This window comes from Cibotium barometz, chromosome 41 (genome assembly GCF_041138505.1).
Source record: "Cibotium barometz isolate CiBa-2024 chromosome 41, ASM4113850v1, whole genome shotgun sequence".
NCBI classification, from domain to species: domain Eukaryota; kingdom Viridiplantae; phylum Streptophyta; class Polypodiopsida; order Cyatheales; family Cibotiaceae; genus Cibotium; species Cibotium barometz.
This window is the reverse complement of record NC_141086.1, coordinates 8,521,359-8,535,926: the sequence shown is the minus strand read 5'-3', so window position 1 is coordinate 8,535,926 and position 14,568 is coordinate 8,521,359. Positions and strand designations below refer to the sequence as shown.

At 39.7% G+C, this 14,568-nt stretch overlaps 1 protein-coding gene across 1 annotated transcript; it reads right to left on the bottom strand.

Moving 5' to 3' along the window:
• Positions 1 to 8,524: 8,524 nt before the first annotated feature.
• On the bottom strand, positions 8,525 to 12,817 carry LOC147614670 (disease resistance protein RUN1-like). Its single transcript, XM_086779947.1, has 4 exons — positions 12,190 to 12,817; positions 10,985 to 12,095; positions 10,325 to 10,555; positions 8,525 to 10,092 (listed from the first exon to the last, which is right to left on the bottom strand). Exons 1-4 carry the CDS (start codon positions 12,774 to 12,776, stop codon positions 8,614 to 8,616), a joined length of 3,408 nt encoding a protein of 1,135 aa, XP_086636073.1. The 5' UTR covers positions 12,777 to 12,817; the 3' UTR covers positions 8,525 to 8,613.
• Positions 12,818 to 14,568: the final 1,751 nt, after the last annotated feature.

Genomic DNA, 14,568 nt, shown 5'->3' with positions numbered 1-14,568 from the left:
AGGGGGGGAATCCCCATTGTGAGGTGTCAAAAAACCATTTTTTTAGTAATTCCTTTGGTCCTTAGTTCACTCTTCATCTTATGTAAGTATTTACGCATTTTTGGGGGGATTTTCTTTATTTCTTATATTTATCTTCTCCACATATTTGGATGAATCTAATTGGCCCCTCAAAACCTTAATTTATAATTTTCAAAAAATCTGGACCCCTAAGATAAGGCCTCTTGAACATATTATACTTGATTTCTAATGCACCTTCTGAAAATCTTTTTGAACTTCTGTTTCGGGGGCACTTATTTTACTAAGAAGAGATATTTTTCCATCCAAAAATATTCAAAATTTGAATAATCTCTCTCTAGAATATTTTCTCTCTCTAGGCCAAAACAAGTAGAAACAAGATCTTTTATATTTTTGAAGAGGGGATTGATTACAAGGGAAGATGCTGGACATCTTGAGAGGCTGGGGAGGAATCTTACATTCTCTCTCACTTGAAAAATGCGAGATGTCCTCATCTCGCAAATTGGGGATAATCCCGCAACAGTTCGGCTTCTTTCTCCCAGGTGGCATCTTCAAAAGGATAGAACTTCCATTTGACCAATAATTCTCTTAGAATTCTATTCCTGAGAACCTTTTCTCGAACATCAAGGATTTTTTCAGGTTGGAGTTCCATCTGCCCTTGGGTTGAAGAAGTTAAGATTTCATCATCAAGCACATGATTTGGGCTTGGTACATACTTTTTAAGAAGGTTGACATGAAATACATTATGTACTTTGAGATGAGGAGGCAGAAGAAGCTCGTAGGCTAAGTCACCTAATCAGATATGGCCCACAATATCTGGGGGATAACTTCTTGTTCTTCCCAAGAGATAGAGAACTTCTTCTAGGGCGTACTCGAATGAAGACCATATCTGCTTCTTCGAAATTTTTGTCTGTCCTCTTCTTATCTGCATACTGCTTTTATCTATCCTGGACAGCTTTTATATCTTTGTGAATTGCCTGCATCTGCTACTCCATGACGTCAAGCATCTGTCTTGACATCTCGACCCTAATCAATGGGTCGGACCAAGTTAAAGGAGTTAAGCAATCTTGTCCATACAGAGCTTTGAAAGGGCTCATCCCAATACTTCGGTGATAAGAAGCATTGTAAGCAAACTCGACTAGATGCAGATAGCTTAGCCACTTCTTGGGTTCCCTGCCATAGCATGACCGAAGTATATCTTTGATTACTTGGTTTACCCTTTCTGTTTGACCATCGGTCTTAGGGTGGTAAGCTGTGCTGAGATCCAAGAAAGTTCCTACTGCTTCAAAAAATGCAGTCCAGAATCTTGACGTGAATTTGGGATCTCGATCACTTACTATTCTTCTGGGTAGGCCATGCAATCTGAAGATTTCCTTGAGGAACACTCTGGCCACATCCACTGCAGTAGTGTAGGTTTCTTTTACTGGAATCACATAGGCAACTTTGGTTAGTCTATCAACTACCATGAAGATGGAGTTGTAACCTTATTGCAATGAAGGTAATCCAGTAATTAAATCCATACTGATGCATTCCCACTTCATCTGGGGGACGTCTAATGGATGTAACTTCCCAGGCATTTTTACTCTCTTGGCTTTGACTTTCTGATAGGTCAGACATTGACGTACATGATTAAGCACATCCTTTTTTCGACCAGGCCAAAAGAAGCTTTTCTTCACAAACATGTAGGTTTTGATGAAACTTGGATGTCCTGCAACAATAAGGCTGTCATGGGCTTCATTCAGAATTTGATCCTTAGTTTCCTCATCACTCATTGGGAATGCATAGCCTGCGATTATAATACATAATTCCATCATCCAGGCTGTACCCTTGAACTCGGTTCAACTCCTGTGGAGTTTTGCTTTCCTGCATAAGTAGGGTAGCAATAGGGCCAAAGAATCTATCCTGCATGATCTTCTCTCTTAATCAAAGGATTTGACACTACAGTAATTGCAAGCAAGGAGGCTTTTCTACTAAGGGCATCTGCTACCACATCTTCTTTGCCTGGGCAGTACTTGATTTTAAAATCAAATTCTTTCAGGGTCTGCATCCACCTTCTTTGACTCATAAGATTACCATAATTTACTAGCATATAAGTATAAAAAACCATTTTTTGAACCTCTAGCTTCACAAGCCTAGAGTTTGATTTGTGAATTGAGAATTTCTCTATGAGAAGCATCAATTGAATAGAGAATTGGTCATAGGAATGACCATTCTTTGGGGGAGAGAGAGATAAACATAAAAAGCATTCTAATTAAGCATAAATGTAAACTCTTTACAACTCTTAAGAAAAGATTGATTTGTATTATAAACACTTAATTTAGAAACTTCTCAATCTTGAGAGGGGTTGAGAAGTGAAAACATTGAGAATAGTAGAGAAAAACCATAAAATTACACTTTACCTCTTGTTTTTGCTTGCTTCTCTATCTTAGAAGAAGCCCCCAACCAATCAATTGGTTAGTGTGTTGAAAGGAAAGCTCCAAGGATGGTTGAAGAGAGAGAGAGGCTCCACTCTCTCCAAAAGTAGAGGATTTTAAAGAGATAATAAAAATATCATTATTTTAATGTAATACTGGCATGGTATAATTCACAAATCTTTTTACAAAAGACTAAGGATCTATTTATAGGTGAGGGAGGCCTCTAACCAAGTCCAACTAGGTTCTAGAATTTTCCAAGTTCAGTTTGACTGAATTTGGATAAGATTTGGACCTAGTTTGGCTCCCTTTTGATTTGGTTTGATCATCCCAGGAGAGAGGAGAGATAAAAATATCACAATTTTTTTGAGAGAGGAGAGAGGAGAGAGGAGAGAGGAGAGAGAGGAGAGATAAAAATATCACAATTTTTTTGAGTTAAAAACTCCACCACATGTGTGAAATAGGCGCCTCTTTGAAGTCTCCCCCCTCCTTACCAAGGTGTCAAAAATGTATCATTATACCAAAATATCTCTTTTTTTTAGTAATATCTCATAGTTTTTAACTAATAAACCTTGTACTCAGTCAACTCTTCATCTTATGTGGGCATTTACTCATTTTTGGGTATTTTCTTTTATTCATTGGATTTATCTTCTCCTCACACTTGGATTGATCCTATTGGCCCATAGGAACCTTAATTGGACCATAATCTAAAAATTTCTGAAAATCTAATTCCTTAGGCTAAGGTCCTTTATACACATTTTCAATTAATTCCAATTGCACATTGGAAAGTTCTTTTTGAATTTCTGTTTCAGGGAAAACCATTTTAGACACTATGAGGATTTTTATATCCAAAAATATCTCAATTTTGGATTATCTCTCTCTATATATTTTCTCTCTCCAGGCCAAAATAGGGTAAAACAGGATCTTTCTTCTATTTCAGAGAGGAGAATAATTACAAGATCAGCAGGGAAGGTTCTTACACCTGTACGCCTCAAAAGCTGGAGGGAGGAATCTTACACTCTCTCTCTCTCTCTCTCTCTCTCTCTCTCTCTCTCTCTCTCTTGATCCATCATGGTGGTTTAGTCGCCATGTTTTGTGAGAAATGGGACACAACCAACCCCAATAACCTATAAGATTGAGTCACTTGTTCAGTAATGGCTCTTGATTGTCATCATGCAACAAGAAGATGTGACATTCTCTCTCTCATCCTTTCTATATACCATTTTTATCTTTCTCTTTATCTCCATATTTGCTCATTGTGATTTTTCTTAGTCCTTTTACAAGATTAAGGAGCCGAATGCATCCACACTAAGTGTGCATGTGTCTTCTTTCTATGGCCACACCACTGACAAATTCTAGTATAAGAGGTTTGTCTTGTAGGATCATCTCATTGATGAAGAATTGTAAGACATTCTTGTGAACCTCTCGTGAGAGTAATAAGTCATTACGTTTGGAGGCCACCCTGTTAGTCGCTCTTGATGATCCAAGATTTAAGGGCATCACATTACAGTGATGCATCCAGCATCTTGAGACATGGTCAGCCTTGTTAGAGTAGAAGTAGTGTGCATGGTGGCAATGGTGGTGATTGTGGTAGCCTATGTGTTGGCATGGATGCAGTAACACCATCGCTTTCAAGTTCTTGAAACCCATTATTCACTCCAGATCTTATTACCCTATAATGAAACCCACACACAGCTATGGCATCAACCCTACAAATGAGTATCCCATCTACCCCACAAGAAAGTGTCACATCTATGCCGGAAGTAACCATCCCCCCATCCTTGTGAGGAAACCCAGGTGTGCACAACTTTTACATCTCATATGCTGCGTGCTTCTAATCTACCTCCTTATAATGTACCTCCTTATAATGTTGATGATGCTCGGGGAGTGATCCTCCTTAATGATGCTCGGGGAGTGATCCTCCTTAATGATGCTGATAAAGGGGTCATTGAACACCGAATGAGGCAATTGCTGAGGCTAGCTTTTCAAAATGAGGTGATGATGCATTGGAAGGAGATCTCAGTTTCACAAGAAGAATTATTACATTATTGAACAGCTCCACATGGAATATTTAGTAGTAGATGCAAAATGATTTGAAAAAAAATGGATGCTTGGTGCGATGAAACATCACCTACTCACACTTGTAGGGTTGCAAGAAGCAAGGTAAGAACAAGCATCTTGGCATCAGTGAGCATGATTGGAGGATTGTATCCAATGAGGATCCTAGTAAGTAGAAGTAGTAGAAAGAGGCAAGGAGCCATAGCTCATTCGTCTCACATCTTGATAGCGATGGTTGGGGCTCTTCCGATGCTTACTTCATAAGTTCTGTAGAATCTTGGTAACCTCATTCACCAACACATATTTGTGACTATGCCATTCACCCCACAACATGGGTGCTCTCCTCAATTGGATGCAAAATGAGTGCATTGTAGGTGTCAACTGGGCTTTTATGGTAAGAAAAGTTTAATTGCTACAACTTCTCTTGCTAATACTCTATTCCATTATTTGACCAATAGCTTGTAAGTAGAGAGGGGTCACTAATCCTCCTTGATGAGTTGATGCCAAAGGAGAAGAGGACATCGTTTAGAAAATGAAGGAGAAGAGGACACGGATGATCATAAAGAGTTCTTTTCAAACAACACTGTATATGTCTTTGTAGACCTTTTGAGATGCGTAATATAGTTAGTCTTTTGTAGACTTTTGATGTCATTTTTGTGATGATGAAGAGTACCTTTCAGCAAACACTATACTTCTCTTTTCTAAACCGTTTGAGATGCATATGTCATTTTTGTGCTACCTCATTATATCTTGACAAATAAAAAGAATGGTATGTTACTATATCCCTTTGCATTACCTTTGTTTCTCTCCCTCATCTCCAAAAAATCAGCATACATAACTTTAATCACATTTAAAGTGGTATTTGTTGCCTACAAAGCAGGATAACCAAACTCGCAATAGCCATGTTATCTCACTCTTTTTTTTTTCTTAGCCCTAAGCATCAGTAGAAATGTCTTCAATTTTGTATAAGCTGTCACGAAAAATATACAAATTTAAATTAAACATACAAAATAAACAAACTTTAATAAAACATATACGTGCCATGATCTTGGTAGATAGCACATCATGGAAAATATATATAACGATCATGATATCGTACATTCATGTTTTACTATAGTGATATATCACTTTTGTGCTTTTGTAGAACTATCGTGGTATAGCACGTTTGTTCTTTTTTTAGCACTATGGTGATATAATACTGATATAGCATGTTTGTACTTATGTAGCACTATCGTAATATAGCATGTTCGTGCTTGTGTAGCACTATCATGATATAACATGTTTGAAGTCAATATTAGGTAATTTGGAAAAAATCTCACATTTTGGGAATCAATTACTCCATATAGTTTTGGACATATCTTAAACATACTAACTCCAAATTTGTCGAAGATCATAGATTTAGATTCTACTCTTTAAGATCTTTCTGATGATATGTCACATGAGGGGGTTTTGACAAACTTTTGGACAAGTTCACCATGCTCCCATTTTTCAAATGGGAATGGGATTTTTCCCAAATTATCTAATATGGTGTTTTTATGCTTTTCTCTATAGCACTATTGTTGTGGTATAGCACATTTGTGCTTCTTTGTGTAGCACTATCATGATATAGCACATTCATGCTTCTCTTTGTAGCACTATTGTGATATAGCACATTCGTTCTTCTCTCTATAGCACTATTGTGATATAGCACTATCATGCTTCTTTCTGTGTAGCAGTATTGTGATATAGCACATTTGTGCTTCTCTTTGTAGCACTATCATGATATAGCACATTCATGTTTTTGTAGCACTATCATGATATAGCACGTTCATGTTTCTGTAGTAGTACTATTATGATATAGCACGTTTGTGCTTCTCGTTGCATATCACTATCGTGATATAGCATGTTCATGCTTCTCTCTATAGCACTATCATATTATATCATGTTCATGTTTTTATAGCACTATCGGGGCATTGCACATTTTTTCTTATCATAATATAGCACGTTCGTGATATGTGCATGTAAACATGATCACTATATAGCACGTTTGGTATATATCACAATCATGAAATAGCAATATATTATAATATAAATTATGTTTTTTTATTCATATTTATCTATATAGCAATAATATATTTAAAGCTTCCAACACGTTATTTAGGTGACAACTTCTTGTACTTTCCCAACAAGAAGAGAGAATTTCTCTTGGGTTGTATAAAAGAAAAATAAAATCACTTTCTTTAAACTCTTGTTAGATCGCTTCAGGTTAGTATACTGCTTTTGTATGTTCTAGGCAACTTTAATGTCCTTCTTTATAGACCACATTTGGTAATCCATCTTATTCAACATCTACTTAGACACTTCCACTCTTTGATCAGTGGATTGGACTAAGTCAATAGCATTAGGAAATCTTGTCCATAGAGTGCCTTAAATGGACTCATCTCGATGCTTTAATAATGAAAGGCATTATTAAAGAAACTCATTCTGATGCTTTAATGATGAGAGGCATTATAAGAAAACTTTACAAAATGTAGATACTTCATCCATCTTATACTGAGTCCATCTCCATGTTCAATATGACTTGTAAATAAAACCATTAAAGTGGGATTGAATAAAAAAGAACCATAGTTATGGCACAGGAAGAGGGATCTTACATTCTCCCCCACTTGAAGATCTAAGATTTCCTCATCTCACACAAATTAGGGATAGTCTTTCTTTAATACGCCCTCTTTCTACTAATTGGCATCCTTAGTTAGCATCTCCCACTTGATGATATGAGATTTCCTCATCCCACATGAATTGGGGATAGTCTTTCTTTAATTCTTCCTCTTTCTATTAAGTGGCATCCCTAGGCGAGAAAAACTTACACTTGACTGTATACACTTCTAAAATCATGTTTTTGAGAGGCTTTTCTCTCACGTTTAAAAATGCTTCTGGTTCCAATTCTACTTATCCTTAGGTAGGAAAAGAAACTTATTCATCATCCAATATATGACTAGTATCCGAGACATACTTCTTTAGTAGATTAACATGAAAAATATTGTGGATTTTAGCTTAATTTAAGTATGGAAAGGTCCGTTTTCAATCCTCCAAGGTGAAAATTTCCATATTGTGTCTACTCTCCCTTTTTCAAGTCTAAAACCAATCCTGGTTAGGTTTGGAAATCTAGGCTTGGTAATATTCAAATCCTAGAGATCATGCCATGTGTAAGCCTTGGGTAGGCACAAATCTTAAATGTACATATCACTTTATGTCCACATGAGCTTCGAGAGGATCCACATAAGCACCGTGCCACCTCACCTTACCACTTTATGTCCAATAGTAGCCACCTTGTATGTAGGCCCATAGATCCAAGTGCAACGTGTGCTCCCAATTGGAGGAAGTAAAAGTTCGTAAGCTTGATCTCTGATTCTCAGTGTAATTACATATGGTCCACAATATCTCGTGTGGGTGGGTGTAAAAATGTAACTGCAGTAGTTTCAGATAATGCATCAAATTACAAATTAGCAAGACAAAATGTAATGACAAAGCATCCAAAGATAACATGGTTTTCATGTGCAGCTCACACGCTTAATTTTCTCCTTAAGGATATTGGAAAGTGTTTAATAACAATGGGGTAGAGTACACAAACATCAAGGAGGACAGAGAAAATGAATAGTGGACATATAGTGTTAATGATTATGTAGATTAAGCTAGTGGACATGTATAATAGAATTGAATTCCATAAACTTTGACGTTTTTTTATCGATTTAACGGTGTTTTACGTTTCATAGTTATATGCACCACTCAATGGCATTTATAAACGTTGCTAAAAGCACCGCTACGTGTGGCGCTAGAAAAATTAACAAAATACTCCAAATGAAGTCCACAAAAATATCCAATAAAAATTTATCATATAAATTTATCAAACATAAATATTTTTATAATAAAGAACAAAAAATTTATAGTAAAAATTTATGTGATAAATTTTATAGTAAAAAATTTATCATATAAATTTGTAAAACATAAATATTTTTATAACAAAGAACAAAAATTCAACAAAATGTTTAAGCAAATCAATATGTAGAAAGGTATATAATGATTTATAACTTTTTATAGTACCATGTAAAACTCCCGTAGATTTTTCCGCTGCCCGAAGGAAGCAAGAAGATCATCCATGTAAAGCTCCCTTAGCTTTTTCAACTGCCCGAAGGAAGAAGGAAGCTTCGTGCTGGCTAAGCCCCCTGGCTAAGCCCCCTGCACAAAACACTTCTAGACTTTCAAGACACCCAAACTCTTCCGGTAGCTCCTGCAGCTGAGAGCACCCATCCATGTCAAGCTCCCGTAGCTTTTTCAGCTGCCCGAAGGAAGAAGGAAGCTTCGTGATGGCTGAGTGCCTTGCACAAAACACTTCTAGACTTTCAAGAGACCCAAAATCTTCCGGTAGCTCCTGCAGCTGAGAGCACTTATCCATGTCAAGCTCCCGTAGCTTTTTCAGCTGCCCGAAGGAAGCAGGAAGCTTCGTGATGACTGAGCCCCTTCCACAAAACTCTTCTAGACTTTCAAGAGACCCAAAATCTTCTGGTAGCTCCTGCAGCTCATAGCACTCATCCATGTCAAGCTTCCGTAGCTTTTTCAGCTGCCCGAAGGAAGAAGGAAGCTTCGTGATGGCTGAGCCCCATGCACAAAACTCTTCTAGACTTTCAAGAGACCCAAACTCTTCCAGTAGCTCCTGCAGCTCAGAGCACCAATCCATGTCAAGCTTCCGTAGCTTTTTCAGCTGCCCGAAGGAAGAAGGAAGCTTCGTGATGGCTGAACCACTTCCACAAAACACTTCTAGACTTTCAAGAGACCCAAACTCCTCCGGTAGCTCTTGCTGACAGCACCAATTCATGTTAAGCTTCCGTAGCTTTTTCAGCTGCCCCAAGGAAGAAGGAAGTTTCATGATGGCTGAGCCCCTTCCAGAAAACTTTTCTAGACTTTCAAGAGACCCAAAATCTTCCGGTAGCTCCCGCAGCCGAGAGCACTCATCCATGTAAAGCTCCCTTAGCTTTTTCAGCTGCCCGAAGGAAGAAGGAAGCTCCGTGATGGCTGAGCGCCTTGCAGAAAACTCTTCTAGACTTTCAAGAGACCCAAACTCTTCCGGTAGCCCCTGCAGCTGAGAGCACCCAGCCATGTCAAGCTTCCGTAGCTTTTTCAGCTGCCCGAAGGAAGAAGGAAGCTTCGTGATGGCTGAGCCCCTTCCAGAAAACTCTTCTAGACTTTCAAGAGACCCAAAATCTTCCGGTAGCTCCTGCAGCTGAGAGCACTCAGCCATGTCAAGCTTCCGTAGCTTTTTCAGCTGCCCGAAGGAAGCAGGAAGCTTCGTGATGACTGAGCCCCTTCCAGAAAACTCTTCTAGACTTTCAAGAGACCCAAAATCTTCCGGTAGCTCCTGCAGCTGAGAGCACCCATCCATGTCAAGCTTCCGTAGCTTTTTCAGCTGCCCGAAGGAAGAAGGAAGCTTCGTGATGGCTGAGCCCCATGCACGAAACTCTTCTAGACTTTCAAGAGACCCAAACTCTTCCGGTAGCTCCTGCAGCTCAGAGCACCAATCCATGTCAAGCTTCCGAAGCTTTTTCAGCTGCCCGAAGGAAGAAGAAGGTTTCATCTGTAAAGTACATGAATCAAAGTTCAGAACATCTAAACTTTTAAAAGACCAGAGTCTTCTAACATTATCAAATTTTCAGCTGCTCAAAGGAAGTCAGTGTGCAATCATGGATTTCTTAAATTGAATTCTCTCTTGTAAAATTAAAGTTCACTTTTTAAAGTCAGATCTCATGAAATTACAAAAGTTTGAAGATCAAATCAAACATTTAAAAATAATAATAATGACTATGTACCTTAAAGTTCCCAGTGTACCGGAATTCCAGCACAGTAAGAAACTCCAGGTCTAATAATTCTTTAGAAGGAGCCCATTTCAACCACCTTATTTCCAATGCTTTTAGCCCCTCATCATCACCCTCCAGATATGTTCCATGCAGAAAAAGCAATCGTAAAGATTGCATTTGGGAAAGCAAACTTGCATTCAAGTTTTCCCGGTAAGTGGCAAGCCCACGGATTTGATCAAGACCCTGCAACCATAAACCAAACCATTATTGCATGGATCGTGTTTTATCAATCATGTAGATCTTACAATGTTTGGGCAATATCCATATATTTAATGAGTGTCTGGGTTATGGAGTCAATGGGAACTGATCTGTAACAAGCATCTGCATTATGCTCCTGCAATAGAGCCACCCACCCTCCACACCAGAAAAAAGCTTCAAAACGACAAGTGCAAGTGCAAAGATGGAAAAAAGGAAAAGCGACCAATCAAAAGAGTTTCTCGAGTAAAAAGTTAAGGATGAACAGTGGAACAAGTTGCTTTCTGGGCATTCGCAACAACTAATTTGAATCTTTGTAGTCTTTCATTTTTGTATTGTCTTTGCTTCCTACGGCATTGTTTGCATACATAAATGTGTGCTGAAAACAGAGAAGTAAATAGAGAAGTGGATATGCACCTGCTTACTTCGCAGCACTTGCGTCAAGTCGGTATCATCCCACACCCTACTCCACTTGCCCGATTGTTTGACAATGCCTCTCCCCAAATCCCTCAAGTGATCGTGCATTGTCAGGCACTCATTTTCATCCACCTTCACTAGACAGAGGTCTACCAAGCTCTCTAGACCACTTATCCACCCCTCTACCAAATCATCGCTTTCCCAAAAGTATTCGGCACTCTGCCTGCCTTCACCAATCAAGAAGCAAGCCACATCTAGAAACATTTCCTGCTCATGCTTACTAAGAGCCTCATAGCTAACCTTCAAACAAGTCTCTATGCGTTTGAACGTTGAAGTAGCGCTACTACTTAAAGTCTTGATTGCTTCTTCCCAGAATTTCTTTTCCTTCCTCACCCTAAGATGCCTACCAAGCACCTCCAGCGAAAGGGGAAGACCAGCGCATGCTTTGCTTACTTTCTCTGCTAGCTGTTCAAAACCTAGATGTGGCGAAGGCTTCTTGAAAGCGTTCAGACACAAAAGTTGCAAGGACTCATCACGGTTCATGCCTTGTACCTCGTAGCGTTCACCCCTGATGACATCAGAGAAATCATTGCCGCCGTGAGGAAATACTGTTTGGTTCCTGGATGTTACAAGCATTAGACTTCCCGGTTGAAGGGATGCCAGATCTATAATTTCCTCGATGGATTCAAAGTTCTCTGGATCATCCAATATGATCAGGACCTCCTTCCCCCTTAATCCAGCTTTTAAATGCCCTTTCTTCTTTCCCACATCGTCCCCTTGGAACTTCTTTTCATGCAGCAAATCTTCGAGGAGCTGATTCTGTAATTGACTCGGTGTCTTACGCTGACAATTTTCCACAAAGCTTGCCGCTTGAAACTCCTTTCCAAGTCTCCTGTAAATAGCGCGAGCAAGAGTGGTCTTGCCAATGCCACCCATGCCCCAAAGCAGCACAAAGTACACACTTCCCTTTTCTTTCAAATGAAACAGCTCGAGCACATCATGGACCCTCTCCACCAAACCAACTGCTTTGAGGTCATCCTCCACGGGAATCCTGCCCTGAATCTCCTGTGCTATCCTCTCTACGAGAGCTTCCAGCAACCGTCCTTCAAATCTGCACATAATTAGATAATATCGCATAGATTAGTGATATAAGTGAGAAGATTAACTCTACAAAAAACGGTTGCAAATCAAAGGTAGTTTGGTACTTGTTAAAGGTCTCCAGGCGGAAGCCCTCGAGCCATGAGGCATCACACAGAGCATCTTCCCACCCTTTGATCGTGCTTTCGCTGTGCTTGCCTTGTCTTCGATGGTCCTCGATCGCTTTTGCAAACGGCCCGTCATTCTTGTTTCTTAGGTCTTCTGGCTTCACGTCGTCATAGAAGACCGGAAATAGCTTGGCTTTACTAGAGCTCTTGGTGCTCTTCAACATCTCCACAAGTTCATCCAGACACCACCGAGACTCTGCGTAATTGCTTGTAAAGATGGGCACTTGAATGATTGCTTTTCGGGCAGCTTCCAGCATGAAAGGGCGAACATCGTCTCCTTCAGGGAGCTCCTCCATGTCCAGAAATGCTTTGATCCCACGGCTTTTCAGGACATAGTAAAGTGTATTTGCGAATCCACGCTTCATGCGAATCCCACGATGGCTGATAAACACCGCATGGGTGCCGATAGACGGATGCAAAGGCAGATGAGTCGCTTCTCTGCTCAGGCGGGGCCGCTTGTTCATTCCTGCCCCGAGATCGAGACTAAAATCATCGTCATCGTCCCTCACAAGAGACTGCCTCAACATCTCTCTCTCTCTCTCTCTCTCTCCCCCCACTACGTTTCTCTTCCTCTGCTTCTCTCTCTTGGCGCTCTCGTCTCGGCTGTTAAAGCTTCGCAATCCAGGCTACTTCCAGGTAATTTCTTCGAGTCAAGCAAGCCAGTCAGTGTTGTGTGAAGGCGCGTTTCTCTTCCTCTGCTTCTCTCTCTCTTAGCGCTCTTAAAACTTCGCAATCCAGGCTACTTCGAGGTAATTTCTTCGAGTCAAGCAAGCCAGTTAGTGTTGTGTGAAGGCTACTTCCAGGTAATTTCCTCGAGTCCAGCAAAACCTCAGTCAAGATGTCCCAGTCAAGCCAGTTAGTGTTGTGTGAAGGCGCGTTTAGACTTCGCAATGGTCTCTTCGAGTCAAGCAAAACCTCAGGCAACTTCTTTCGCAATGCTTTCCTCGAGTCAAGCAAAACCTCCGGCGTTTAAACTTCGCCATGGTTTCTTCGAGTGGTAGTAAGACTTACTCAATCATTGCTTTTATCTCTAAAACATAAGGATCATTGCTTTTATCTCTAAATAAAATACATGTTTCTATTTTCCATAATTGTCACTTCCGGGACTAAAGAGAAATGCTTTCTCTTCAAGATGTCCACTAAAGGACCAGGTTCAAGTGTGGACTTGGTAAACTGAATACGCCAATCAAAACATGGAGATCTATGTAAAGTTTGGGTACATTTTGATTACACCCATAGAATTGATGGATGGGCAACAATGTCTTGTTCAGTTTACGATCCAAGGTGAGTTATTTACAACATGTCTCTATCGTAAAAGGAACACATGCTTTAGATGGTTGCTAATTTCATAGTGCATTGATTGTTGGATTTTATTGTTAAGCTTGAAAGGGTTAATAGTGATTGTTATATGCGAGACAAAAGAGGAGGGTGTGACTCTCAAATACTGTTTTGGAATAATCTTAATAATGTGATAAGAGAACAAGGTTATCCACCAGCTGGCTTTGCAGGATTCATGGGGCAGATGAAGCAAGTGCCAATTGGATAGCCAGTAGAGTAGTGTATCATGGGGGACCATATAATGTATCAAAGGGTTGTGAAAGATCTTATCTTTTTCACTTAAAGCAAAGTTTGCAAAAGCACACAAAGAAACTTGTGCAACAAGAAAAAACGACAAAACACCTTGACATGTGTGAGAAATGGCGACTCTCACCTACTGCTATTGAAGCATCAAGTCAGGCAAGTAAAATACACTGATGGCATAATGGTCATGCTCCCAAAGAAAACATCATGTGAATCCCACGATGGCTGATAAACACCGCATGGGTGCCCCGATAGACGAATACAAAGGCAGATGAGCAATAGGGTGCGGAGTCGCTTCTCTGTTCATGCCTGAACATGTGTGTGTGTGTGTGTGTGTGTCTCTCTCTCTCTCTCTCGCTCTCTCTCCATTAGAAGAGACGGACTTTTAAAACTTCGAGTCAAGCAAGATGTCCCAGTCAGTGTGTGTGTGAAGGCACGTTTAAACTGCTTTTATCTCTAAAACATAAGGATCATTGCTTTTATCTCTAAAAGATAAGGTTACTGGCTGTGTGGCACTGCTCACCAAAAACTAGCAGTTAGTGTAATTTTTCAAAGCCAATATCCAGCTTCAAGGGTAGAGTTGTAGGTAGTTCTAAAGGACGAAAAATTTATTAGTACTTTGAATTTAATGATATGTAAAAATTATATTCTTTAATTTCTGTACAAAAATGGATAAACCTCGTTAATATTCGTAGAGGTTTCTCTCATGTAGTACAAAAGTATATCACTGCCGTATTT

What these genes read in the sequence shown, in the direction of transcription:
- LOC147614670 (XM_086779947.1), bottom strand. Translation starts at nt 12,776, where the DNA reads ATGTTGAGGCAGTCTCTTGTGAGGGACGATGACGATGATTTTAGTCTC. An exon ending in CGCCTGGAGACCTTTAACAA is followed by an intron (nt 12,096 to 12,189) that starts GTACCAAACTAC and finishes AATTATGTGCAG; the next exon opens with ATTTGAAGGACGGTTGCTGG. An exon ending in AAGTGCTGCGAAGTAAGCAG is followed by an intron (nt 10,556 to 10,984) that starts GTGCATATCCAC and finishes TTATGGTTGCAG; the next exon opens with GGTCTTGATCAAATCCGTGG.